Here is a 26,157-nt window from a genome sequence, read left to right as displayed (position 1 = left end):
CTTTAAGTTGAAATGTTTCTTTTTTGATGCTTAACATAGGCACTAGGTGGCAGTCTTTAATATTTTATTGCGCTGTTAATTTTGAGCTGAATCTCAGACTTCGATTATGTTGATAGTTTTCCTAGCTGTGTAAAAACTATGACATCTATTTAGTTTTAGCCTGATAACAAGTCAAATTATGTGCCTATTTGTAAATATCTGTGCAGATGCTGTTGCTAAAATATTAAAATTCAAGTAAATGTAATGGCTTTTAGCCTATCATTTGGATCTTACTACTTTTTTCTGTTTAAAAGTGTTCTTCATTGTTTATAAACTCAGCTTTGCTTTTGACAAGTATTCTGCTCTTCTAAAATTACGATGAAAAATTTGAAAGACCATTGTCTGGTTTTGGGTATTGCTCAGTATACTGAGGAAAGTGACATTGTACCATATGCATTCACACGTGTATGTGTGTGCATATATATGTACACACACCTGCAATGTTAAAACTTGGTCTGCTTGCTTGACAGTATTTTACTGTGTGAGGCAGGGCAGGAATCCAGTTTAATGTATTCAACTTGGCCATGTTAACTTTAAAGTGTTATCAGGTAAGATGCAGTGAAACTGAGATTATCTTGATTGAAGAAAGGCTTTGTTTTTGTAACAACTCCTGAAGCAATTTCTTTTGTTACAGTTTCCTCAAATGTTTATGGAATTTATTTCCCTAGAAATCTCTTCATTTGTTCACTACTTGAGGCTTTGTCTAATTCATTAATGGTTTAAAGTCAGTGGCTTTTTACAGAAAGATTCACAATTTATAGTATGTAATGGAACTTTTTCACATGTAATGATTCCTATTTCCAAATATTCAGAGCCTGCACTTTGATTTTTTTGTTGTTGTTGTTGTTTTTCTAGTTACACTGATTTGATTTGTTATGGCAAAAAAAGATACACCATTTTCTTCTAGCTCAGGAAGTATTTTTTATGTATTTGTAACAAAATAGTGTTCAGTAGGTAAAACACATCTGTAATTACAAAAGGTACTTACAAAGCAGGTGGCTATTTACTTGGAGCTTGATCTTCCTCACAAATGTCAAGTAAGTGTTGAGACATAACTGGTTGTTATTTGAACCTGCCACATCATATTCCATTCTGTGTAGTAAATAAAAGTGCTCCTCCCTTCATCTTTTTTCTCAACATTTCAGTGAAGTGATTGAACAGTGAGTGTTCCCGTCTCCCTTGCAGTTTACTTTTCAGTTCGTTTATTTTCTCATAACTTTCTACTCTTATCAGTATAGAAAAAGATTATATTTACCCACTAGTACTTTAAAACAGTAAACCCACGTTCTGTGTAAGGTGAACTGATTCCTGTCTGTGATATTGTGTGCAATGCTTAAATGTAGAGGGAGTGCTTTATAGCCTCTTTCACATGTTTTAATATTCTATTTTACAGAGTTCTGAGAGGGAACAGAGAGTAATGTATCTTAAAGAAATTTGTTTCTTTTTTCTGCCTAGACAGTGTAAGTGCTTCAGTCTGACTGCTAAGTCGTCATTCTTCATCAAATGATCTTTCTTTTTGAGTAAATTTAGTTCTGTGTATTTGTCAGAGCTATATTAGTGTTAATGTAGCTATTTTAGAAAGACACTCTTAAAACTTCAGAAACTCCAATCAGAAGAATCCAAGATTCTGACATTAAGTAAACACATTAAGTAAACTAAACTGCTGGTTAAATTGCCGTGGTCAAACTGGCAGAGGTTGAATCATCAGATTGTGGTAGTTTTGGCAAGTGCCACTTCATTACTACTATGCTCTGTAAATAGCAGAATGCTCTTAAAAAAAAAATTAAGAAACACTTTACAGAATTAATTTAGATCTTGTGAGATTACAGAAAAATCAGCTCTGCTGTATTTTCTTCCAAGTCATGGAAAGCTTGGAAAGTCATAGAAAGAAGTTTCCTAAATGACTATTGTAAACTACTCTCATTTTATTAAAATAAAAGCACATACTTTGCTGGACCAACAAAACTAAGGTAGAGAGAAGTGGACCTGGTGGATTTGTCTTCAGAATTAGTCCTTGATGATAGGTTCCTAAAACTAATTACCTGTGGCTGAAAGGGTACGGTTTCCTTTTACAATTCAGACACTTTTTTTTATTAATACCTCAGACCTAGAGATTCTGGGCAGATTAATATCTCTGCTTGTTTTGAAACATTTTTATAGAACTAACTTTGTTTTTCTTGAAAATATGTTGCACACCAATAAAAGCTCTTGTGGAAATGTGGAAAAGCTCTTCTGTGTTATTTGAAAAACATCATGATACAAAAGCTAAAATGGTATGTTAGTGAAACTCTGATGGGACTCCCAATTTAATTACATTTAAAGGCATTTTATGTCTTGTCCACAGAGCAAGTAAGGACTTGTTATGGAAAGTGAGACTTTTTTTTTTTTCCTCCAAATTCTAGTTTTCTCAAGAAGATACAAAAGTAAATGATGAGTTTTCTTACATGTCAAGATAGTTTGACAAGATCTTTACATTTCTTCCATGTGTAAATAGATATAAATTATAAATATGTTCTGTGTTTTTCTTTTACTCTGCTCTCTTCTCCCTGAAATAAGTGAATTCAGGTCCTGTCAGCAATAACATCATTAACTTCAGCTGTATTGTATGTACCTCGTAAAATTCGCATTGCCCTCCAGTGAAATCATAGATTCATGATTTTCAGTAGAAAATAAATAGAGCAGCTTACTTCAAGAAAGAAACTGTAGAAAGAAAGCATCTCGGGAAAGAAAACCCAAACAAATCAAATAAATATGCTGGCATTCTTATTATGGACATTATGTTCATATTATCAGGTTATTAAATAAATTTGAACCTCTGTTGCCCATTTATTCCCAAATGTTTTTGGGTTTTTTTGGTTTTTTTTTTCGGAGGGCTGTAGCTGTTAAATACATAAACTTCCAATTGTCTGGTTAAGTTCATTGAGAAAGTAGTGCACCTGTCCACCAAAATGTGTGGCTTCCTACCAACCAAAAAAAAGGTAGATGCATTCAGTAGTTTCTTCAGTAAACTCTCAGATCAAGTACTCCTTTCTCCTTTCCATAACAGTGCATAGTGTAGCAACATTACAACCTTCTCTTTCTTTCTTTCTTGTAAATCAGACCGAAGGGAAGAGCACTTTCACTTCCTTTATAGGATGGAATGTGGTGTCACAGGGATTCCTCCTTGGTGAGTAAATCCTGATTTTTCTTTTTTCCTTCTATGCTGTCAGCCAAATTCACACATCTACATGTAATCAGTAAAAAGACTGATTACAAATGAATAGTATAGCTAGATTAGTTAACATACTTCAAAGGAAATACCAACAGCTTCAATAACCAACACATGAAATTGATTCAATGCTCTTTATGGTAGGTATATTTTTATATGTAACTTTACATCACTATGGAAATAGGTTGTGATCTTAATAGATTTAAAACATTTTTTTGCATAGAGTGCCCGTACACCAGTTGAGCCCAATTTATAATAGGATATCTTGGAAAACCTATAGCCCCTGCTGTACTTAGTTTATAGTGCCTTAAGTTTTTTTCATTTATTCTAAGTAATGCTTCAGTCAGATTCATAGCTATATTTTTGTGTGTGCGTCAAGAAGGATTTTTGTAATGCTTAACATAATATTTGGGGAGTTCTGAAGGTTCATTGCCTGGTATCTTAGTATTAGACTTGAAGTTAATTCTCTGCATAATGCACTTCAGCATATGTTCATTTACTGACTTCAGTTACAATTGATTCTGTTATTTAAAAAAATAAACGCTTAATGAAATCTCATTCTAGTTGTCACTTATTTGAAACCTCATTTTTTTTTATTTATTTTGAGACAGCTGTCATCGGGGCATAACAGCAAGGTTGGTTTCGTTTCATTCTTAGCATGGTCTCGTGCTGTGTTGTGTGCATGTAGAGGCTTTTTGTTGTTTGAGAAATAAAATGCCATCTAATCTTGGCAAACTCCACTCTCTATCAGAAGTCTCCATTTGGGACATATTTTTATCAGCACTTAGTCTGTATATCTCACAATTTTACAACAGTTAAGTCCTGCATACTGTAAACTATCACTTTTTAGAGTTTCAAACTGGATATTAGGTTTGATCAAAATAACTTTTCTTCCTGAAGCCAAACTTAATTCCAAACTTGAGCATAACTGTAGGAAAATACTTCCTATAGATCACTTCGTGCATTTTGAAAATTCTTAGTGTGTAGCTATATGGGCAGGTATGCCCTTCAGACAAACTTGCTTTTTTTTTTTTTTCCTCTAACATGTTTACTTAGTATACTAATAGGAAAATATCCCCTTATGTGTTAATCTGATCATTCTTGTTAATGCTTTGTATAAGATTAGAAATTTATGCAACCACAGTTCATTTATGGCGGATACATTAAAGGATTAAGGCTTTCTTTGATCAAGACTAAATATCTGCATGTAAAACAAAACCCCACAGTTCTGTTTCCATACAGGTATCTGTGATGTAAAAATGGAGAAACAGGATACATCTAAACAAAACTTTAACTATGCCACCATTTCAATAGCTGAAATATATTAATTAATATAAACCTCAATGGTTGTCTAACTATTTCAAAGTGTTAATAATACTGAATAAATAATACAGTTGGAAAAGGTTCACTTTTACTTGCTCAAACTTGTAACCTCAGTGCTAAAACACTTCTCCAGTGCATTATTAGCCAAACAATAAAGCTATGTAGATGAAAAGGTTTTTTAATAGTGTGAACTACAGTACCATTTATAGAACTAATACTGTTATCTTAAGGGTTTATAAATGTATATGTTTTCAGGTGATTAAGTTCAGTATTTTATTAAGATTAAAATGTTCATCTAAAGCATTATTGCAATGACAATGTATTCACATATTTAAATTACTGTATGACATCAATATTGGAAATTTTGTCTGTGCTTACTGTGAAGGAGTAATTGTTTCGAGTAATTGAATTATTTGAGTAAGACTATATTAGGAGCCAGCTAAAAATGCAATAAACTGAAATTAAACAAGAAAAATTTATTGAATTACTGTTGACTTTTTTAAAAAACAACCAAAAAACCCAAATACAAAAAGCCCCAACAATCAAAACCCAAACAACTGTACAAGGTGGCTGGAAAACCATATGTAATCAGACTAATGAAGAATTGAGGAGCATGAGAAAACCTGAAAGACAGAAGTAAAGAAGCTGTGTGATAGCATATGGCAGTCAGTGCAGAGTTGAGTTTAAAATAATATATGCAGAGTGCTTATGCATTGGATGTTAAGTAATTAAGTACTCAGACAAGTATACTTGTCCACAGGTTACTTTGTACATGATATAGTGAAAATGTTCATTTTTCAGTGACAGTTGCTAGAGTGTACCATAGACAACTATAGTGAGATTTTTAGACTTATTTTATAGTAAGAACAAAGTCCTGTTTCTCCTGGAGTGCATTTTATGTTCCAAATGATTTAACCACTTTAGATTCAATAAACAATGCTTATTAAAACACGTAACACCATATGTTGTTTTTTTGGTAAGTCAGTCACTTAAGCAAACATGTGTTAGCTACTTGTGATTTGTAACATATTAAAGCCAAATATCAGTAAACTGTTATTTGTGTTTAATAATACTCAACTGCTAAATAACTTTAATTTTACAGCTGTTGAAACAAAAACAGGATTGGTGGGGTAGAAGCTAGTACACTGAAAGCCTTGAGCTGTTCTGCTTATTTAATAACTTGGAGGAAAAATACTGTGAAATCCAACATGATGTTCAGTTGAAATAGTTCCAAACTTTAAATACCAGTAGCATGACCATTTGTATGGTCATAGCCCTTAGGAGTGATTTAACCTAATGTTTTTCAACCAGTAGATGGAGACAGAACTCTTTATTTCTATATGAAATGTGGCTCATGACTTTTCAATTATGGTCTGATAGACATACCTTGAAAATGACACTCAGGTAACTAGTTCCTTAAAAGTTTCACTTGTCTGAGGAGATTGATTATGATGAACGCTGTTTTTCACAGCAAATTGTTTTTTACTGGGTAGCTGGTTTATGTATATCTTGAAAAAAGTTTGACTCTTAATTTTGTAACACTTAGAGTGGATCCTCTTACAAAAGTAATCATGAAAAAAACATATTTTTGTTGCTGTTGTTCCTAAAATTATAGAACAAATTTCTGTGTAGCCAGAGTATTTGGTAGTTTTCTAATTTGATGGTATTTTAATTTTATAGAATACCAAACTAATTCTTCCCAACTCTTTATAAGGGAACTTGCTTTAATTTAGCTTTCTAAAGGGGGAGGACATAAACAGATCCAATAGTTTTCTGAACAGAGGAAAGACTTGGATTTACACTTCCTAAATGCGTCTCAAGGTAGATAAACAATAAACTGGAAAGCCTGAAGCATGAGTATTAAACCTTGAGCTTATGTGCTTTGTTGAAAAAAAGTAATTTTTTTTCTGTAACAGACTGGATTTCTGTGTTCCTAGTTCTTGGTTGATGTCAGTCAGCGCACTGTATAAATTTTGCCAGTTTCACTTTCAAGTGGCTGAAACACTGTGGTAAGCAGTGAGCTTGGCATGCTTCTTTTATTAATTGACTGGGCTGAAATGGAAGCATGCTGTGACAGAGTAGGGAGGTATAGTATTAAGGCTTGCACATCAGTTTCTTATATTAAAATGAATAATAAGCTTGTATATCCCCTTAAGCATGCATTTGTATAATTGTATTATTTGGAGGCATAAGGGTTTGTTTTAGTGGAGATTTTCTGTCAGGTAGTAGATGTAATGGTAAGTGTACCCAAAGGCTGAGGAGTTTGAACATCTTGTTAAGTACATGCTGTACAATATTGAAGTCCCCATGTGTGTTTTTTCTGTGTTACCTTAATTTGCTTGTTACTGTTACAGTGTGAGAGAGCTGTGAGAGTATTTATCAGTAGAGGAATGCTTGGATTTTTAGCTCTTTAATCATGCAGGTTGAAGGATCATGTCATGTTTAATCAGCTCTGTGTATTTAGCGCTACTAATAGTAAAGCGGTACAAGATTTAATGTAGTGGATAATAGAAGAATGGATAAGCCTTACTCTTTACTATTAAGGTACTTTGAAGAAGTTTAATTTAAAAATTTGATTCCTTGGTAGTCTAGTCTTTACAGCTAAATGTGGGAACTTGAGGCTTAGCCTAATGAAACCACTTGTAAAATTCTGTAAAGAGCATCTTGGAGACCATGACCTCTAGCAAAAATGTTCTGAAGTAATAATGGAATAATGGCAGAAAATAATTAGGTGAAAAGATAGAAATTGTGTATCTTAAGGTGCATTTGAAGGACAGTGCAAATGCCCTGAATCCACATATTTACTGGTTTATGAGATGTGAAAGTTGTAATCTAAATTATATTTAGCTTTGTAATCAGCCAAATTGTGAAACAATTCATATAAGATTATTTCTAGAATCCAGTAGGATATTAGAGGAACTGCATCTCGGACAAAGGCTCTTTTAAGAGCAGAGTTTACTAAGGCTGGGAGAATGTTAATAATTTATTTACTTCTGCAGCATCACTGTATGTGTTGGATAGCTTTGAAGGAAAAGACCAACTCATTTCTATAGAAAAATTCTACATTTTGCTGTTTTATAACTGGAATTATTAAATATAAAGTAAGATAGTTATGCTCTTTATTTAGTGTTCTCCTTTTCTCACACATGAAAAACACCTGTAACATTTTCATGTGAAATCTTTTTCTCGTATTGTGTCACACTTCGTGCACAACTGTAAAAAATGCAATGTCTTTTGAAACGAGCTAAGCTGTTTCAACTTCTCAAATATCTGTTGAATGGTTTCTAAAATTGTACAGTAGCTCAGTATTGTCTAGTTCTTACTTCTTGACTCCCTCCTTTCAAATGAGATATTGAAAGTATTATCAGCACTATGCATCGTATTTCTTGTTTGTTTCTTGGCCTCTGTGTAGTTGTCATATCTTGGCTGATACCAGCTTTTTTATTTGGGGGTTGTGTGTGTTGAGATTTCTGTAGTATTCATGGTGTGGATGAATACATCATTATGAATTTGTATATGATATTAATCATATGATATTAAAAGGTCTCATTACTTCATGCTCAAGATTGTTCTGAAAGTACTTTCCAGTGTTAGCAATGAGTAGTTACTGGAGACAATAACTAGAAAAATATATATTGAGAAAAATGAATGCAGAAAATGTAATTTGTGCAGTGGGTAGGCTAAGACTTTTTATAACAGGCATAAAATCCCATCAGCCTGTGTGTTTATATGTGTTAAGCAGTTTAACGCAAAGGATAGGAATGATTTGTGACAAATACAGATTGAACCAATGTGAGCCTAATCATACACTAAAACTGCATCATTTCATAACTGCAGGCTTTGCAGTTAGTTCTATGTATTTGCCAAAAGGTGTCAAAACATTAGACTTAATCCATTTACTTGATTTCCTTGTCTTTGTGGGAAATAATTATCCCTTATCTCATATTAAATTCAGAGCCACACCTCAAAGTCCTTTTGTAAATATTATTAGCCAGAGTGGAAAAGGATTCTGCTGCAATAAAAGTGCTTTTGTGGATTTATGCAGTAGTCATGGTTAATGTGTCTCCATTGGAAACAATTTAATTGTAGACAATAGATTACTTGCCTCATCAGTGTGAAGGGACAGTCTTAGTGTACAATGAAAGAACATGGGAATGTATTTTAAATGCCAGGATCTTACTCTTTGCATTCTAGAAAGTAGTTTTCTGTACTCAGCCTTTGCAGTAATCTTTTGTACTGACTAGGATTTAGAGATGCTGACAGCTCTTCTGTCATCAAACCAAGTAAATTGAAATGGTAAGGATATTTTTGCAACTCCTTTTAAAGATGTGTTTTGAAGAAGTTGTCACAGCATTACTCTTGGTTCTGCTTCTCATGTGGATGAGAAGCACAAGTTATTGCACAGCTTTGAATAGAACATTAATAGAATGTAATTTTAGTTAAAACATCAGGGGAAAAAAAATGTTTACTGCAGTTTTTTATAGATCTCTATACTACTGAGAAACTAATTCCAAGTCGCTTTGAAAGGTAAAATTGTCTAAAACCACTATTTGAATGTACTCTGTTCTATGAAAGCTTAATTCCTGTAAGGCACGGCAAGCAAGTGTAGTTGACCTGACCCTTTTGGGCAGCGTCTGAATTGAACCACAGTGATACTCAATGTGTTCTATACGCATCACGTTCTCAAAATACCTTCGTCTTTCCAGTGTATAGGATTCTGTGTGAAAGTTTGGATGCACCTTCATATGGCATTGTTCTCCTGAGTTAGTTTTCAGAGTTGAGGGGACCTTTAGAAGAGCAATTTTACTCTTGTTTGTGCTTACTTTGTTCTTAAGAGTTTGTATTTCCCTGTGGTGGTTGCTATCTGCTTTTACCTCAGCTTCTCCTGAGTTGGTTTCACTCAGCTGAGTATAGTCATACTGATGAAAATCAACATAAGCAGAAGAGTGATGGGGTTAAAAGTACAGAATACCTGTGACTTGTGACTGTCCTGGTGGTTGAGCATCTTTGATGTTATTTGTAAGCCAGAAAACATTTAACATTATAATTTTCAGTCTGTATTGATTTGTGGACATCAGAGTATTTTCCTGTGAGAATCTTTCTGGACTGCTTCAGAAACTTCATAAATGGGTTTTGCTTACTAGTGTATTTCAACAAGAGACTATCCCAAATTTAAAACACAGTGGGTGTCTTGCTGTTCAGGTTTTCTCTACCATGTATTCACTACTTCTCTAGCGATAAGGTAGGTGTTGGCTGGAAGAATGAAGATGCTAATATTCTGAGCAACAAATTCTGATTCTCTCTTTCAAATGCTAAGACCTGGCATTACTGCTGTGGAGTAATAATACCTTTACTACTTTATTCCAATCTGTATTGCCAAGTATGAGCGTTGGCCTGGGGTCTCGTACTGAAGTATGAGTATGCTTCCAAAATTGAAGTAGGTTGGAGAAAAAGGAACATGCTGTGTTACTCAGTGTATGAATGGTAATCATAATCATATATATGCTAATATATTTAAATAAGTATAATAATTTAAGTCGTATGTAGTTAAATAGGGCAATAAACTTTCACAATACTATTTTTCAGGCTGAAGAGGTTGCAATTTTTATGTATCACACAAGAGCATAGCCATAGGTTCTTCAAGCAGCAGGCGAATACTGGATGTGCTGAAAATGGACATTTTTGGTTTTCTTCAAGTTTTAAATTGGTGTCTTCAGTTAAAACTCAAGGAGGGGGCCGGGGGGGCACAAAGAAAATTCACTGAGGCTTTTTGTCAAGGACTTGGTCTTAAATAAAATGTGGTGTGGTTACTCTTACTGGATGACTTCTGAGAGTAAGAAAATATCTCTTAGGGTGAGAAAGCCACTCTAAGCAATTCTGGTGTGCTGGATCAGGTTGAATTCTATAATTCAGAAAACAGATTATGCAGTAAAAAGTATATAACAAAAGGAGCAGTTGCTCTCTGTTCAAAGTGTAGTACTGTAAATGTGAGAGTTCTGGAAACTTCTGTGCTATACGCCCAGAATGAACATGATATATTTGCCCATTGTAGAATGATACTGTGTGGTTCCATGAGTGTTAAAATGCATGAATGCTGTCTTCAGGGCTTTTTTCTTTTGAATGGAAGACAACAAAGAAACCCGAAGTATAACACTGGCTCTGTATTTAAATAGAATGTGTCAGGTGGCTGGGATTTCTGACTTGTCTTGCAGGGTCTCTAGAATGTCTTGATTCCTAGAGGTCATAAGTAATTGTTCAGATGTTTTTTTAAAAATAGCATGAATTTTTTACCAACTTAAACTGATAACCTGTTTAGAAAAAAATTAATGGGACCATTGTCTAATCTCTGGATAATCTACTGATTTCAAGAATACAGAAAATGAAAATTCCTAACTTGCATTCTGCTAATTGGTTCTGACTTCTGTGAAACATTAACTTCTGCAAAAGCCTTTCAGTGTATATTAACAAGAAATACCTGTAATAGAAATTATTTCCCTATTTTTTTGTATTTAATTCTCCAATAAGCTTTTGACTGACTTTGAAGACTTTTTAAATGCTTTCCATCCTATTAATACTAAACTAAGTAAATAGACAAGTAAATACTGCCTTGCAAATTTGTTATGCTTAAGGCTGCTGTTGTGGCAATTGAGATAAAGCTACTTTCTTCCTGTGGTTTTAGTTTATAGGATGAAATTGTGTAATGATTCGTTTAGTCTTCTGGGTTAGTTATGGTACTACAGGTAGAAAACTTCTGCATTGGTTCAAGATCAACCTCAGGCTCTGATGTCAAATTTTTTGCACTTATTGCTGCAGAGTTTAGAGCTAAAAGAAGATATGGAATTGCATTTAGAACCTATTCCTTAGCATCTGGTTCATTATGGTGAAACTGGAGATGAATGCTTAATTTCCTTTTCTTTTGGTTATAGCATATATAATTTTTGTAACTGGGAAAGTCAAAATCATAAGTAGAATTGGCTGGAAGAGGGAAGGTAAATTAAAAGCCAAAGGATGTGCATGCAAAAGGTTCTTAGCAAGTGGGAGCTCTTACCCAAGAAATGTAGTATTTTAACCTAAATAGATGTGGCAGATAAGAGAATGTGGTCCTGTTCAGGAGTGTGATCTATTAATGTGTATTACTGTCATGTTGTTTCTTATGTGTTGGAGTGAGGGGCATGAGAAGGGGCAGTAATAAAATACATTAAATTACATCTTTGATTAACAGCTTCTATAAATTCCTATTGACTTGGTAACATTGGTATTTTGTGGATATATGACATTTAGTGGAACTTTTTGGCCTTTGTATTTCAGTGATAGACGTTTGCTACAACCTGCTCAGGTATGTGACGTTCTCAAAGGAGTTATATTGGTCATCTGCTACTTCATGATGCACTATGTTGACTACTCTATGATGTATCATCTGATAAGGGGACAGTCTGTCATAAAGCTCTACATCATCTATAATATGCTTGAGGTAAGAATGTTGGCATCAATATCGAGCATGCTTTTTTCAGACTGTCTAAAATATTGTATTACGGTATTTGTACTTAGAATATCTTGTGTTTTCATAAATGTGCACACACCCATATTAATAAACCTAGATGCAGTGAAACAGACAAGTTTGTGAAAAATAAGTTTTGTAGATACTGTTTCATATTGCTTAATTCCTGGATCTTATTAATCCAGTTGAATGAAAATTGAGAACTGGAAGTGGAAGATGGTGTGTCTTGAACTGAAATGCAAGAAGTGAAATGAAAGAGGTTTTGACCTTACTGACAAAAGTAGATACTATTGATTGGAAGTAGTGGTAAGATCGTGAGAGAGAGCAGAGAATGAAGATGGTAGAAGACATGGAATTTGTTTTTTAATTCTTCATTATGGAAGTATAGCTTTCATTTTATGCCAGGACAAATGTTACTCTCTGTCCTGGCTAGCATAAAAAAGTCTGAGTACATAAACAGTAAGTTGAATGAATACAGTGAAACAAGAAAAGGAAATTGTGGTTTGGTAGGTAAGGTAAAAGAGAAATTATGGGGAAAAAAATTGTTTCTTCATGAGACTTTTAATTGCAATTCTGTGATTGATGATTCACAATGTCAATGTTATAATAGATGCAGTCTTATCTCCATCCTGCAAATATAAGACATAGTAGGAATACAATCTCTTAGAATGACTCAGAGCTTTGTACACCAAAGTTACTCTACTAGGATTCTGTGATCACTGAATAACATGTTAATCCTTCCTTGAACATTTGTTATACCTTTGAGGACTCCTAAAATGGGGCTACACTTTGTGCAAAATCTGAATATTTTGTCTAAAGACATTTGCTCTTTCCTCATAAAATATGAAAATATTGCATAAGGATCACAATTTCAGACAGACCATCTCAGTTGTTTATGCACAGGGTTTTGTTTCCTTCTATTTTAGAGTTGCTGAAAAACATGTAGAAATATTAAATTGGCACTGAGTTACTATGTGGATTTCAGTTGTGTTGGGAAGTATTCATCCATATATAGTTCCATAATTTGTGAGAAATTATCACTTACTAAATAAATCCATGTGCTCAAAATAGTAATTTCTCTTTATTTCAAGACTACTTCAAGTCACTTCTCTTAAAGCTGAGAAAGCACAGCACTGTGTGCTTACCACATAAACTGAAGAGAGGCTGCAGTATTTGCTGTTTATTGGAAGCCATGTGCCATTCCATTTTGAATGAAGAGTTGAATTTCTTTGCTACATTTGGCAGAACCAAAAGTGTGTGTCTCAGCTAAGAAATGCTGCCCGAGTTTCCTTTTTTTAGGAAAGGGAAAAGTCTGCTACCACTCAGTAGTTATTCAAAATATTGCATTAGATTTTGAAGTTGAAAACAGTACTTAATTTCCATGGTGTCTTGTGAAACCCAACATGTCAAGTAGAGGGTGTATTTTTTAAGAGGCTTTTTTACTGCGATAGCTTGCAGCCACAGTATTGGCAGAAAATGTCCTGGAGTCCCACTGAAGGACTTGGTTGATAGGCAGCTTTCAACAGTTTGAATGCTGGCTTGCTTAAACTACTTCAGTGAATTTTGTTATAAGTCTTTGCTAATAGTGCAAGCAAAGTGTTTTGAGGAACTGTTAAATACACTTTCTTTAAAGTAGTAGACTTTACATTTTCACAAGTTTTCGAAATAGGAAGATCTTTTTAATTTAGTTAAATTACTGAACCACAGAGATGTTTACAATGTCCTAATGTTTTCGGCTGTTGACAAAGGGGCAGATATGAGGAATGCAAAATCTTCAAATTATGTGCTGAATGCCGCATATAACCTAAGGGGAGCATTCAGCACATGTGGCTTAAATGACACTTTTCTTTTTTTAGATTCAGACCCACCGGCTCCTGCTCCTTGTGAAGCCCCAGTGTGCGTTATGCTGGTGACAGCACTCACCATGGAATTCTGCTGGAGCCTGGAGCCGGCATGTAGGGTTTAGGTAAGTCATATTTGGAAAAACAAGCAACAATATTGTGTGGTGGGTTTTAATGTTTTCTGTCCTGTCAGCTAAGAAACAAGGACTGCTTAAAAAAAAGGAAGGTAAAACCACCATTTTATCTATTAAAACCCTCACAATATTGTGAACAAAAACTTACCAAACTCCGAGCATTCTGTAGTTGGTGTTACTGCACCAGGTGTAATTACTCAGTGGGTCATCACAATGAGCAGGAACCAAATAATGCAGACCAACTTAATTTATAAAATTTAAAAGCCGAAAACAATACCACTGTAAGTATCTCTCAAACTGATGGGTGTTTGAACTTCAGGTTTATAATAAATTGTCAGCTCATGGTTTTTATTTTATTTCATTTCATAGGGGATGCTTAGAGTAGCATGTAGTACAGTTTACTTGAGACATCCAGTGAAAAATTATTTTAATTCAGCCTTCATATTTTAGAAAACTTCAGTAAGTGTTGGCTTGATTAAGTTAAAGGACTTCTCTCCCTTCAATATCTTTACCTTTAAAACTCTTAATTAACAAAGTTGGGAAATGACACCAAATCTAGGTTTACTTATGTCATCCCAAGAACTTATTTTCTTGTTAATAGGTATGGTTCAGTATTTGCAGGTACATCATGCACTTAGTTCTATATTGCCTCGTGTTGCTTTAACATGTCCAAAATTGCAGTAAGAGGAAATACCAGTGGTCTTTATTAAGTAGAGATAATTTTTCATATTTAACTATTTCCATCTAATTTGAGTTAGTAAGCAATGAAATGTACCTCTTTTTTTCAGCCAGACACGTGCCTTCGGATACCAAAATAAATTTTTGAAGTGCTATTTTTGATGCTAGTTTTAAAAATACTGAACTGCATTGTATAGGCAGGAAAAAGTCTTTCCTTGTAATGCTCTTCAGTTTTACATGCTTGCTGATGATGAAGTGCTGGAGCTCCATGTAACCTTTCTTGCTGTGGTGTTGAATTACAAGCTCAGATTGCTGTTGATGTTCCTCCTCTTTTTGGAGGTTTTTTTTTACTTGTGCTATATTCTTTAGGTTACACTTCAGATCTTTGTAGGTTTTTCAAACTAATTTTCCCTAATTAATTTCCAAACTAATTATCAAAGTCTGAAGTTTGAACTGTGCTTGGATGTCTTTCAAGGAAGCATCTAAGATAACACTACATGTTTATATATTGTAAATACTGTTGAAAAGGGGATATGGTAAATTTGAGGGGGAAAGTCACTGCTGCATATACAAAAGGAACATCATCTCTTGCTCATTCCATTTCCAGTGATAGAGAGTGATAAATATGTGAAACATTTTTAGGTTGAGCTGTACTTATGGTGGCATATTCAAGTGTTGGAGAGAAATCATTGCTTTTAAGGAAGTAAAAAGTTCTTCCTGTTTAGGTGGCTGATCGTCTGTTGTCTTCATTTGGACAAGATATTTTGGATGCTCTTTATTGGACAGCTACAGAACCTAAGGAAAGAAAAAGAGCTCACATAGGTGTGATTCCACACTTCTTCATGGCAGTGCTCTATGTCTGTATCCTTTTTCTTCAATAAATTGCAAAATTTTCTAAAATAAATTACAGAGTAATTGCTCTGCATTAATTTATTTTAATATATTTGAAAAAATGATAGTATTCCTAAATTAGTGTTCCTTTACTTTCAGGTTACCAGTATTTTTAAATGAACGAAAAAACCTTTTAACCTGTTTCAAAAAAAAAACCCTTCATAATGGTATGCCACTGCAGTAGTAGACAGCTTTTTTAGTAACTGAAGTGTAGTAAAATGATAAACAGTAATTGGATGGTTCATGGAACCTTTGATTTCAGTTTTGTATTTGAGTATTTTGGGTCGTAGGGTCTTGAAGACAGTGGGGTTTTGTTATTTAGTGGAATGTTGCAAACATCTAGCTTGAGAACATTTTATTTAAATGAAGGGATAAATAATGAATATTTAGGATGCAGATGAGTTCAGTGTGAAGTAACCTTACTGTGAACTGGTAAAAATTATATGTAAAGAGACAGATGTGATGAATTTAGAATTCTTGTACTTACCCCAGTTTTCTCTGAAATCTTTAGTCTAATTCTGAATCTTTCTTTGTCTGAGAATTTTTTCCTTCAGGTTATATTGCTCTTTCTCATGACTAATATCACTGGGCTCTTTTAAAACAAGAAAAAATTAACATATATTAACAAAACACTGTGGGTACATTACATAGGGAAAGTAATGTCTTGCTGTAAATCCAGTTAACAGGGAGATAGAAACTTTGTTGCTAAATTTTGGAAACAAAATAGGAAGTTACAGTTTTGGTGCTGTTCAATACTGTTGTGCAGGGAAATTATTTCCAACTACACTTCCTTAACCCTGCTATCTAGTCGCGCATGCTATTTTTATAATGGTTCAAGCAACAACCCTTAATGTGGCCTTCAACTCCCACAATAAATCACTGCTTACCATCATGATGTCCAATAATGTAAGTATGTAGCTTTGTTATATAGCTATTTTTTTAGCATGCTTCATCTTTGTGAATCATGTCTATTTGCATATCGTTTGATTGTTTGATTTGTTTATATCAGGTTTTTATCAATAAAAATTAACTAACTGTTTTTAAAAATTGCAGTTTGTTGAAATAAAAGGAAGTGTTTTCAAGAAGTTTGAGAAGAACAACCTTTTTCAAATGTCAAATAGCGGTATGTATAGTTATGCTAATCAGGTAAAAATATGAATTGAGAAGCTGATTTTTTAATTTACTCATTTAATATTGTTAATTTAATATTTAATATTAAAACAGCTTTATGTTGGTGAATTTGAGCATTCTGACTTGAATTCCTCATTTCCTCTATTACTGTTTGGTTCAGTAGGACAAAATTGAAATTCCACTTCTAGGAACACTGTTTTTGCTTAAATGGCTGGTTTTCATTTGAGGTGCTAAAACAACATATTGGCTGTGTGCTAAAGTTATTATTAAATACAAGTTTAAGTTTTAAGTTATGGTATTCAAAATACCCATGCTTCAAAATGTCTGAAGTCGTCTGTTTCCAGAAAGTTGACTTTGTAGTGTGCTATGTTGACAGGGATATTGGAATGCATGTTATTTGGCAGTTGTGAGAATGAATCTTGAAATACCTTCCCCCTTACCAAAAAGAATGTAATGATGAAGTAGCTGGCTTGTGAAGGAAATGCCAGAGTTGACTAACTTTTGACATGCTATCAAGATAGTAGTAGAGGGTACTTAGCAAACATGTTATGCCTCTGGCACTTCTTAATTGTGTTGCTGCTTAGTATGAAATTTGGGAACTCTTACTCAGGATGTCTCCTGAGGAAAAGCTGTTACAGGTGTGCTTTGATGGAGGGTCTTTAATACTGGTATCTGCCATCTGAAATACTTGTTCAATTCTTGGTTTCAAAACTAATAGGAAAGATTACACTTTAAGGTTGTACTAGAGCCGCCTGTAATATCTTCTGATCTTAGCATATATTCCATTATTTTGTGCATATGACTTTTTTGGTCAAAGCTATTTATATAGATAAGCGACCAAAATAGAATATATTTTTTCATTCCAACTCCTAGTTTTTTAAACCAGAAAACTCAAGTGTTCAGTAGGTTAATGTACCTGCTTATTTGAAAACAAATGATTTGGATTTTTTTTATCAAGAGTTAAACTTTCAGTAGGCTTGCTTCAGGTTTTGAATTCTGGTTGTTGATGTGATTGGTTGGGGTTTTTTTTTGTTTTGTTTTTTTTTTCAAATTCATCTGCAAACTTCAATGATATTACATGCAAATGTTAAATGGCAATTGTTTTGTGATGCTTTGGATGAAAGACTATTTACATAAAATCTTAAAATATATCACATAACAGAAAAATTAGCACTACATTTTAATTACCTCATAGAAGATATTAAAAACCAAAAAAACTAATCTTCCCATCTGGGTTGATATTTATTCTGTGCTAATAGTATGTATTTTTGTTTCCAATATTTAAATACTTATATTTTAAAAATTAAGTTTATTTAACTTTACAGTGAGAACATCTAAAAATGATGTTTACTGAGATATTGATGGAAAACACAGATGAGTTTTCTTAAATTTTCTTTCATTAATCACAATACTCCCAGAAAATAGTTGTAAGTGTATACCTCACTTTTATACTGCAGGGCGAGGCCTCTTTCTTGATTTTAAGTCTTGAAATAAATGAGGGACTCTCTTAGAAATGGCTAGTAATTTCTTCCATAAAAAGCACCTGCAATAGTATGGTAGAATAAATGTATATCAATATTTTATTGCTAGACATTATTATTGAAGACCTGTAATAGCAATATCAGGTCTCTCTTTATCACTTGGTGGAAAAAGTGATGCCATTCATTATACCAGTATTCATTATACCAGAATGGAAGCAGGTGAGTACACACATAGAAGAGTGCACAAAACTCATTTATTCCCTTCAAACAGATAACTTTTGCTAGAACACCTCTCAGTATGGTTATAAACTGTAGTGTTTTTCTTCTCATAGATAAATAACGTAAACAGGTTTTTAGGAGAGATTTTCACCTCTTTTGAACTTGAACAGATTTACTGCATCACAGCTTCAGTAAGGATGGATCAGTTCTTCAGTTCATGTATTCTGATAACTTTGTTATCCTTTAAATGTTTTATTTCCTGTAGCTGAAATGGTAATGCATCTTGCATTGGCATGCTGTGTCAATGCTATATCCTACCCCTGGAACTAAGGCTAGTCTGGTCCTGTGGACTGAGCTTCCAATTAGCCTTTGGAGTGCCTTGTTGTAACCACATTGGAGAGCCCAGAGATTCGTAAAGGTTCTGTGGTCCCCTTGGGTTAGATTAAGATGAAATGAAACAAGCGACCAGTTAAAATGTTTTACTTGTGGTAGGAAACAATTTAAATTTGGAAAAGGATAATAAGTAATGGGGTCTTTTATAAATTATAAGGAAAGAAAAGGAAGAGAGAGGAAGAGAGTCAAAGAAATCTGGATCCCCACCCCAGATTCTAGTTTGTCTCAGGTCCAGTGATCTTGGGTGGTGGGTGCACACACAGCAAAGTGTTCTGTCACCTTTATAAATTCATCTTATCAGTTGATTACCATACTAGACAGAGGCAGGTATTGCATGAAGTCATTTCCATGAGAGACAGGGGGGTGGGGGAGGTGGAGCTTGGGTTCTGAGCATGTGTTGAGGGAGAACAGAGTGCACCAACCCACTTGTCCAGTTGAGTCTGTGGTTGTGCTCACCTCTTACCCATTTAGCAAGGTCTGCATGGTATCATGCTTACACAACAGAGCCACAAAGTATTTGGCTTACGCGATAGAGCCAGTGATCAGTGGTCCTTGTGCTTGCTAAGAAACATTTGTGTGGGCTACAAGGCTACAGTTCCCCCCTTTGAGACTTACCCAAGGAATCTGACAACGCAGCTGCAAGGTACCGGGGGACATGAATTCTTTGATACACTCTGCACTTCCATGGGCAGCATTCCTTCCACTAATCACAAAGGTCACAGCTTGTCCTTGAGTTTTTCTGTGTCAATGAATCTTTGAGGCATTAATTCTTTCAGTTCCTTACACTTGTGCATCCTAGAAAACAATGTGCTTAAACTTCATACCTGGAGTGAACTAAATTGCTAAAATAAAGCACTAAATATAGATTCCTCCATGTATTTCCCACTTTTCAGTTTGTTCCAGCTGTTTCTCAGGTCTGCAGTATCTGCTGTAAGGTAACATGGCAACAGTAACTGATTAAGCTTAGGTAGACTGAATGGATGCCCCATTGCCCCACGTTTTCTGGGGCTCTGCTCAAAATATTACTGTTGTCTCAAACGTGGTTTAAATTTTGTGAAAAGGTACTTATTAGTACACAGAAGTTAAATATACTAATTCTTGGGCGGAAGAAAATCAGGTCAATCTCATAGAGACATCTGAGGAACTTGTGAATAAGTAAAACTCCCTTATCTAACATATTAATCAAAAGAAAAATATGAACTGAAAAGTAATATAACAGTGACCTCAAGACTAGACATTGTGTTCAAGAGGAGTTGCTACAAATAGAATTCAAAAGCAAGTAATCTTGTGAATAGAAGCATGAAAATAGAAATGAACTGTTCCAGTTGTACTTCCTAAGACATGTCCGATATCATGTATTGAAGTACTTTGCAGAACTCTGCATGTTATTGGAGATGCTACATTGCAAGACACCAGGATATGAAGTGCCACTAAGCTACCAGTTTAGATCTGAGCATCGTGAAATCATTTTCATGTGGCACTGTGCTCAGCACTGGCTTGTGGATAGCAAGCCGATGTGTGGCTGTACTGTTTTTCCCAGTATTTCTGGTTCTGGGCTTCGGGTCAGTGGAGTCAGTGATCCTCCTCACCATTGTATAGCCATTTAAAATTCTGCTGTAACAGCTAATTCATTAAAACTTCAGGTCTAAAAGAACTGTGAATCATCTACATAAAAACTAATTGAACAGACCATGAGTTACACACTGATTACACGGTTACCTAATAAAACCAAACCTATTATCTTTTAGGTGTAGGAGGTCAACAGAGATCTTGGCATTTGTATAGCTGCTTGAGACTAGCTACAGAATCTGTGATTTCATCCATACAGGCTCCTGCAGCTTTGGTTTGTCATCTGCAGCAAAAATTACTTTTGCATTGTCACTCTGGCTTTTACTGGGAAACTTATGTACACCCAGGTAATCTAAACACTGTGGCCATTGGAAAAGACTTCTATACAGGAGACATAAAACTTCAGTGTAGCAGGAAGAAATACTCCCTAAATTTAAATAGTATATTCTCTTTTTCAAATAGATACCTGTAAGCTAATTTTTTAGGAGACCAAAATTCTAAAGAGAAGCTTTTCCGTCATTATTGAAAGCCCAGCATGCTGACTTCCTTTATACTTTTAAATGTCTTATTTTAATTTCCAGCTGTGCTCTAAACTAATTTTTTCACAAAATACAGTTGTACCTCATACATAGTATTACATTAGGTGCAGTGCATTATGTTATTTGCTGTTGGCTGTTTGGCCAGATTATTCCTTGTTTTTTAAACATCTCATCTCCAAATTTTAACATTTCTTGTGAAGCTTTAGGAATTTCAGGTTTTTTCTTTATCATTTCTTTTTTCCTTAATTCTTTCTGCTTTGTTCCCAGTTTATCAGTCTCTTTGGCTTTGATCAAAATATTGAACAGCCTTTATTTTTACCTTTGATACCTGGAATTGAGTCTGTTTTCTCGTGTGGGTTTAGGTTTTTAAATACCATTATTCTAATCCAGTTGTTCGAGTTAAGGATCAGGGATTTGGGGGTAAGAGTACATTTAAGGTTGGTGCCTCCCTGATGATTACTTGTTCAGTCTTTGATCCTTTCTTGTGCTTTGGGCACTTATTAAGAGGTAGTTGTCACCAGAGTTACTTAGAATCTGCTGAGATGTAACCAAAAAATGTTGTTCCACTTCTTACACACTATGGTTTATAACCAGCTTTTGATCTAAACATATAAACAGTATGATTACCATGGTCAGAATTATTTTTTACTTCCTGATTAAGGATGCCTGCATGATGTGTCAAAAATCTGGAAGGAAATAACTAGGTGTTCTAAAGAGTATTTTCTTCCCAGGAGAGTAGAAGTGCCACTTCTGGATCTCTTCTTGGGATCTCCCTGCCCTTCTTGTTAGTTACCACTGTGAAGTACCCAAGTTCTTCAGAGTTCAGGTCCTTCCTGAAGGAGTTTAGTAATCAATTTTTTGGGATATTGGCTAATTAATTACACTAGTCCGTACTGGATGTAGTGTTGTCCTAAGAACATCCTTTATTTCCAGTTATATGCATTTCTGTAGTATTTACAGGCTTTTTAAAAGTGATGATATCCTCTGACACATTAGCAATTAAACTTCAGGTCTCTGATACTGTCGGTCCTTTAAGCTGAGTGACTCCGTTTTCCAGAAGGATTTATAGAAGTTCAGAATGTGTTATTAATGTGGGCATAGAATTCAACTCAAAAGTGGAATAGCAGGGTAAGTGGGTAAGTGGGGTGAAAGTATTTAAAATCTGATTTGACTATGTGCAATCCTTTTTTGGGCTTTACTTCACAGAACCAACAGAGAAAAGTACATCTTGCTTTTTTCCCCTATTGCATTTATGGCAATATGCATGTTACTGGCTTTGAAATAAATGTTTGCCACCTCTATTCATATGACAACCTTAGTAGGCAGACATGATTTATCTTCATGGAGGAAGGTATATTGTGGTTAGATTTTGACACATGACCACCAAATTCTGATGTACTAAGTCTTGGAATGTCCGATTCTTCCTTTCCTTTTCCAATATACTGAAATAAATATTTTAAAGCAAACTGAAAAGAGTTAATCATATGTAGTCATCTGCACCACCAGCGGATGCATGGAAGTACAAGCAAATTCAATGTCATCTTTCAAAATAGTCTGAGTGTAAATGTGGGGAGTATATAGTATGATGTGCAGCTAGGCTTCAGGGCCAGCCCTATTAAGAGTAGAGATTAAACATGGTATTAGCATGAAGTCTATGTATGGTATGTGCTGACAAGAGACCAGTCGGGGTGATAAGTATATCTGAATTAGTGGTAGACGTCAGTTCTTTAACATTTAAGAGCATAAACTGAGAAAGTAAACTTCTTAATCATATGCTTCTGGAGGTAGCTGAAGACCATTTAAAATGGCTGCAGCCTGTTGTTTTGGTTGTTGTTTAACCCTGTCTTATAATGGAAAAGGGTTATTGTGGTGATTTGACCTTGGCTAAATGCCAGGTACCCACCAAGTCACTCTATCCTTCCCCCCTTTTCCCCTTGTTTTCTCAACTGGGCAAAGAGGGGAAAGAAAATAAAGATAGACCAACCCTTGTGGGTAAAACAAAAGCAGTTTTGATATAAGCCAAGTGAAGCAAAGGTCTGCACGTGGAAGAACAAAAAATACCCAACACAGATTTATTCTCTCCTTCCCATGAAGAGGTGCTGTCGGGCTTCTCGGGAGCAGGGCTCCCATATGTGTAGTGGTTGCCTTGGAGGACCGGGGTGACCTCACCCCCTTCCTCCTTTCTCCCAGCTTTACACTGAGCAGACGGGACATGGTCTGGAATATCCCTTTGGTCAGTTCAGGGCAGCTGTCCTGGTTGTGTCCCCTCCTAAGATCTTGCCCCCCCGTCCCACTGGGGGAAATGTCGGAAAGAGCCTTGGTGCTGTGTAAGCGATGCTCAGCAGTGGCCACAACACCAGGGTGCTGCCAACACCCTGCCAGCTCCCAGCATAAAACACAGCACCGTGAGGGCTGCTGTAGGGGAAAACCAGTTCCGACTCAGCCAGACCCAGTACAGTTATTAAAGCTGTACTGTATTCTAACTGAAAAATAGTTTGGGATATGTTTGTCACCAACATTTTGTGGGATATGTTCAAATGGCTTATATCAATGTTACTAAGGGTTGTCATGATGGAGGATGAAGAACAGAGATCCCTTTTACTTCCCACTTTGCTCTTTGTCATGCTAAAGCAGAATAGAGACCCTTCCTTTTGCCAGTACCTGCACTCTCTATAACTGAACACTAACACTGGTGGCTTGTCACTTCCCCCAGATTCACGAATACAGTAATTCATTTTCCCTTTATTCTTCAAGAGCATGTCTGTATGTGTGAATCTAGGGATGAAGCCTCACTTGTTCTATAGTTCACCACATCATCGAAGAACTCACAATACACAGTACAGGAAATTCTCCTCACCTATTTAAAAAAAAAAAGTACATGTACAACATCAAACAAATTCATAATAAATGATGAAACATTATTGGTGCATATTTTGTATTCTAAAATTTTAGTTGGGATTTAGGACTGATTAAAACTGGTTGGTTTGGATTTCTGAAGCCTTTTTTGTCCTTGTCCTTGCGGGTGGGAAATGAAATTAGTTTCTGAATCATTTGGGTTTACTGTTGAAGCTGCTGTAAAATGCCCTTTCTCCCTTGCTTGTGCCTCTGACAATCAGTTGATGAGAGAGACAAGGATGAAGCAGAGCAGCTTCACTCATTCCTCTTACTCCAAGCAGCCTTTAACAGCTGTGGCAGCAGAGATAACAGATTAGAAGGGAGGCCAGTGAGAATAGGAAAAATAAGCAGAGGGGAAAAATAGTGTCAGCATGTCAGCCTCTCATCCAGTCTCAGAAATGAGTGGGGGTTGAAATGTTTATTATTACAACATAAGAGGAAATTTAAGCCAAAGATGTCCCTTCTCAATTTAATCTTCTTGACTGGTGAGCTAATATATATTGAGTAGGTAATAAATGTCTGAAGGATTGGCTCGGGACATGCTTTAATGTTTCAGCCTAAATTAAGGTCCTTCCCACTTGAGAGTTTCTTTCCATACACGCCTTTCTGGGATCTGTGTGTTGTCTTACGCGGTGCTGATCAGTGATGAGTTGTGGAAGTATGCAACATGGGAAATACAAGATGAAACCTTTTTGAGATTTTGGGCAAAAGTCTGAAAACTCAGTGATTATTTTCAAGTCACTAATGGGTGTGATAGCGAATATAGATCAAGGAATGCTAGACTGAATATTAATCCACTGGTGATAGTTCCAAGTGATATCTCATAACTAGATTTATCAGAAAATATTGTATTCTGGTAATTCGGGCAGTATTTGGTGAATTCAGAAGCATAGAAGAACATACTTGACTTGTTGAAGTGTTACTGGCAGGAAACAAAAAAATTAGGTTAGGATTTCAACTATGTCCTGTTTTTTCTGATATTTAAATTTATTTTACTTAAGGATTTGTTTGTTTCTTCCCACATACATATGCTGTTGTCCTGTTTTGGAAATTTGTGCTTCCTCTGACCCTTCCCCAGACCTTACTGAGAGAAGAGTTTATGTATCCCAAAATGTGCTTTTTCACATGTGTTCATACAATCTCATTCTTCTTGAATTTTGTGTGCTTTTTGTTCCCCTCTCTTGGAGGAGTTGGTCTTTTCTTTTAGCTCCCTTCCTTCAGGCTTGCCAATATTTTGAAACTTTATTTTTAAATGAGGTATAGAGAATAATACTAGAATGTCGTAACTGCAGCCGTGAACATTGTCTTTGGTCTGTAGTCAGTTAAGAGATGATGGAAGCTGCTGACACAGTCAGAGCCAAATATTTTTGGCCAGCTCAATGCTTGGGTGTTCATCTGAACATTTCTATGTTCAGTAGCTAGAATCCCACCAAATATTTGATGTGCTTAAGGAAATTAACCCATTGGATTTGGTATTTACTTACCCACAAAGAAAATGGTCATGGTTATTAACAGTTGTAACAGGCAATAACAGTATCTTCACAGATTTTCCTAATACTTATGTCTTCTAAAAAAACTTCTTCAGGCTTGCAAATTAGTGGTGACATTACATTTTAGGTTTTACTGCACTTTTCAATAATACAATTTCAGGGAGGTTTTTTTTAATATGCTAAAAATTGTGATGCTTCCTGAAGCAAGCTGTATGTGTCTTTTCTGGAGATAGGAACATCAAACTAGAAAAAAAGGCTCTGCCTGGTCAGGGAGGACAAGTCATAGGACTCCATCTCAAGTTGGACTGCTTTTGTGTTAGAGTTCTTACAGTTTTGATAACAGAGCTGATGTATCCTGCTGTTTGCTTTTAAGGTGGCAATGAAAGACTAGTAGGAACCTTCTAAATAAGGTGTAATAGTTGTCTTGAAACACTTTTCTTTTTTCCCCTACTATTGGACCCAGTATATACCAATTTGGGTATCTGATCTGTAGAAAATAAAATTTGCCTTGCTAATAACTTGAAATGACAAACAGGTGTATTGTCTTTATTTTTGCACCAGAAGATGATGATTCTTTTTGAATCCCACAAGAAATGCACAAACTTTATCCAGAAAGATGACTTTATTAAAGTATTAGAAATGGTGACAGGAAGTCATAACTTAAGTCCATTCTGATGCTGGGAACCCCAAGTTGCAGCATTGGATAGACCTGCAGTTAGGCCACAGCACAGTGCAGAGATTCTGTCCACAGTGATACCCAGCATCTCTTCCTCTAAAATCTGTCAAATAATTTGTGGAAAAGATTGTCTAATCCAAGACTTAACAAAT

General features: G+C 35.2%; 1 protein-coding gene across 7 annotated transcripts in view; it reads left to right on the top strand.

Annotated features, from left to right (window-relative positions):
• The window catches only part of TAPT1 (transmembrane anterior posterior transformation 1), a 51,895-nt gene that overhangs the window by 11,337 nt on the left and 14,401 nt on the right, over positions 1-26,157 (top strand). For 2 of the 7 annotated variants that reach the window (XM_026846935.1, XM_026846934.1), the window contains exons 4-9: positions 3,139-3,205; positions 3,855-3,882; positions 11,879-12,041; positions 15,447-15,582; positions 16,421-16,518; positions 16,666-16,735. In XM_026846935.1, the coding sequence (XP_026702736.1) occupies positions 3,139-3,205; positions 3,855-3,882; positions 11,879-12,041; positions 15,447-15,582; positions 16,421-16,518; positions 16,666-16,735 (562 nt within the window). The remainder of the gene's footprint in view (positions 1-3,138; positions 3,206-3,854; positions 3,883-11,878; positions 12,042-15,446; positions 15,583-16,420; positions 16,519-16,665; positions 16,736-26,157) is intronic. The other 5 variants (XM_026846940.1, XM_026846941.1, XM_026846938.1 and 2 more) reach the window with 4 other exon arrangements.

Source organism: Athene cunicularia, assembly GCF_003259725.1.
Source record: "Athene cunicularia isolate RWA chromosome 4 unlocalized genomic scaffold, athCun1 chr4_part1, whole genome shotgun sequence".
In the NCBI taxonomy this organism is placed as follows: Eukaryota; Metazoa; Chordata; class Aves; order Strigiformes; family Strigidae; genus Athene; species Athene cunicularia.
The sequence above is the reverse complement of the archived record's forward strand: the minus strand, read 5'-3'. Positions and strand labels throughout refer to the sequence as shown.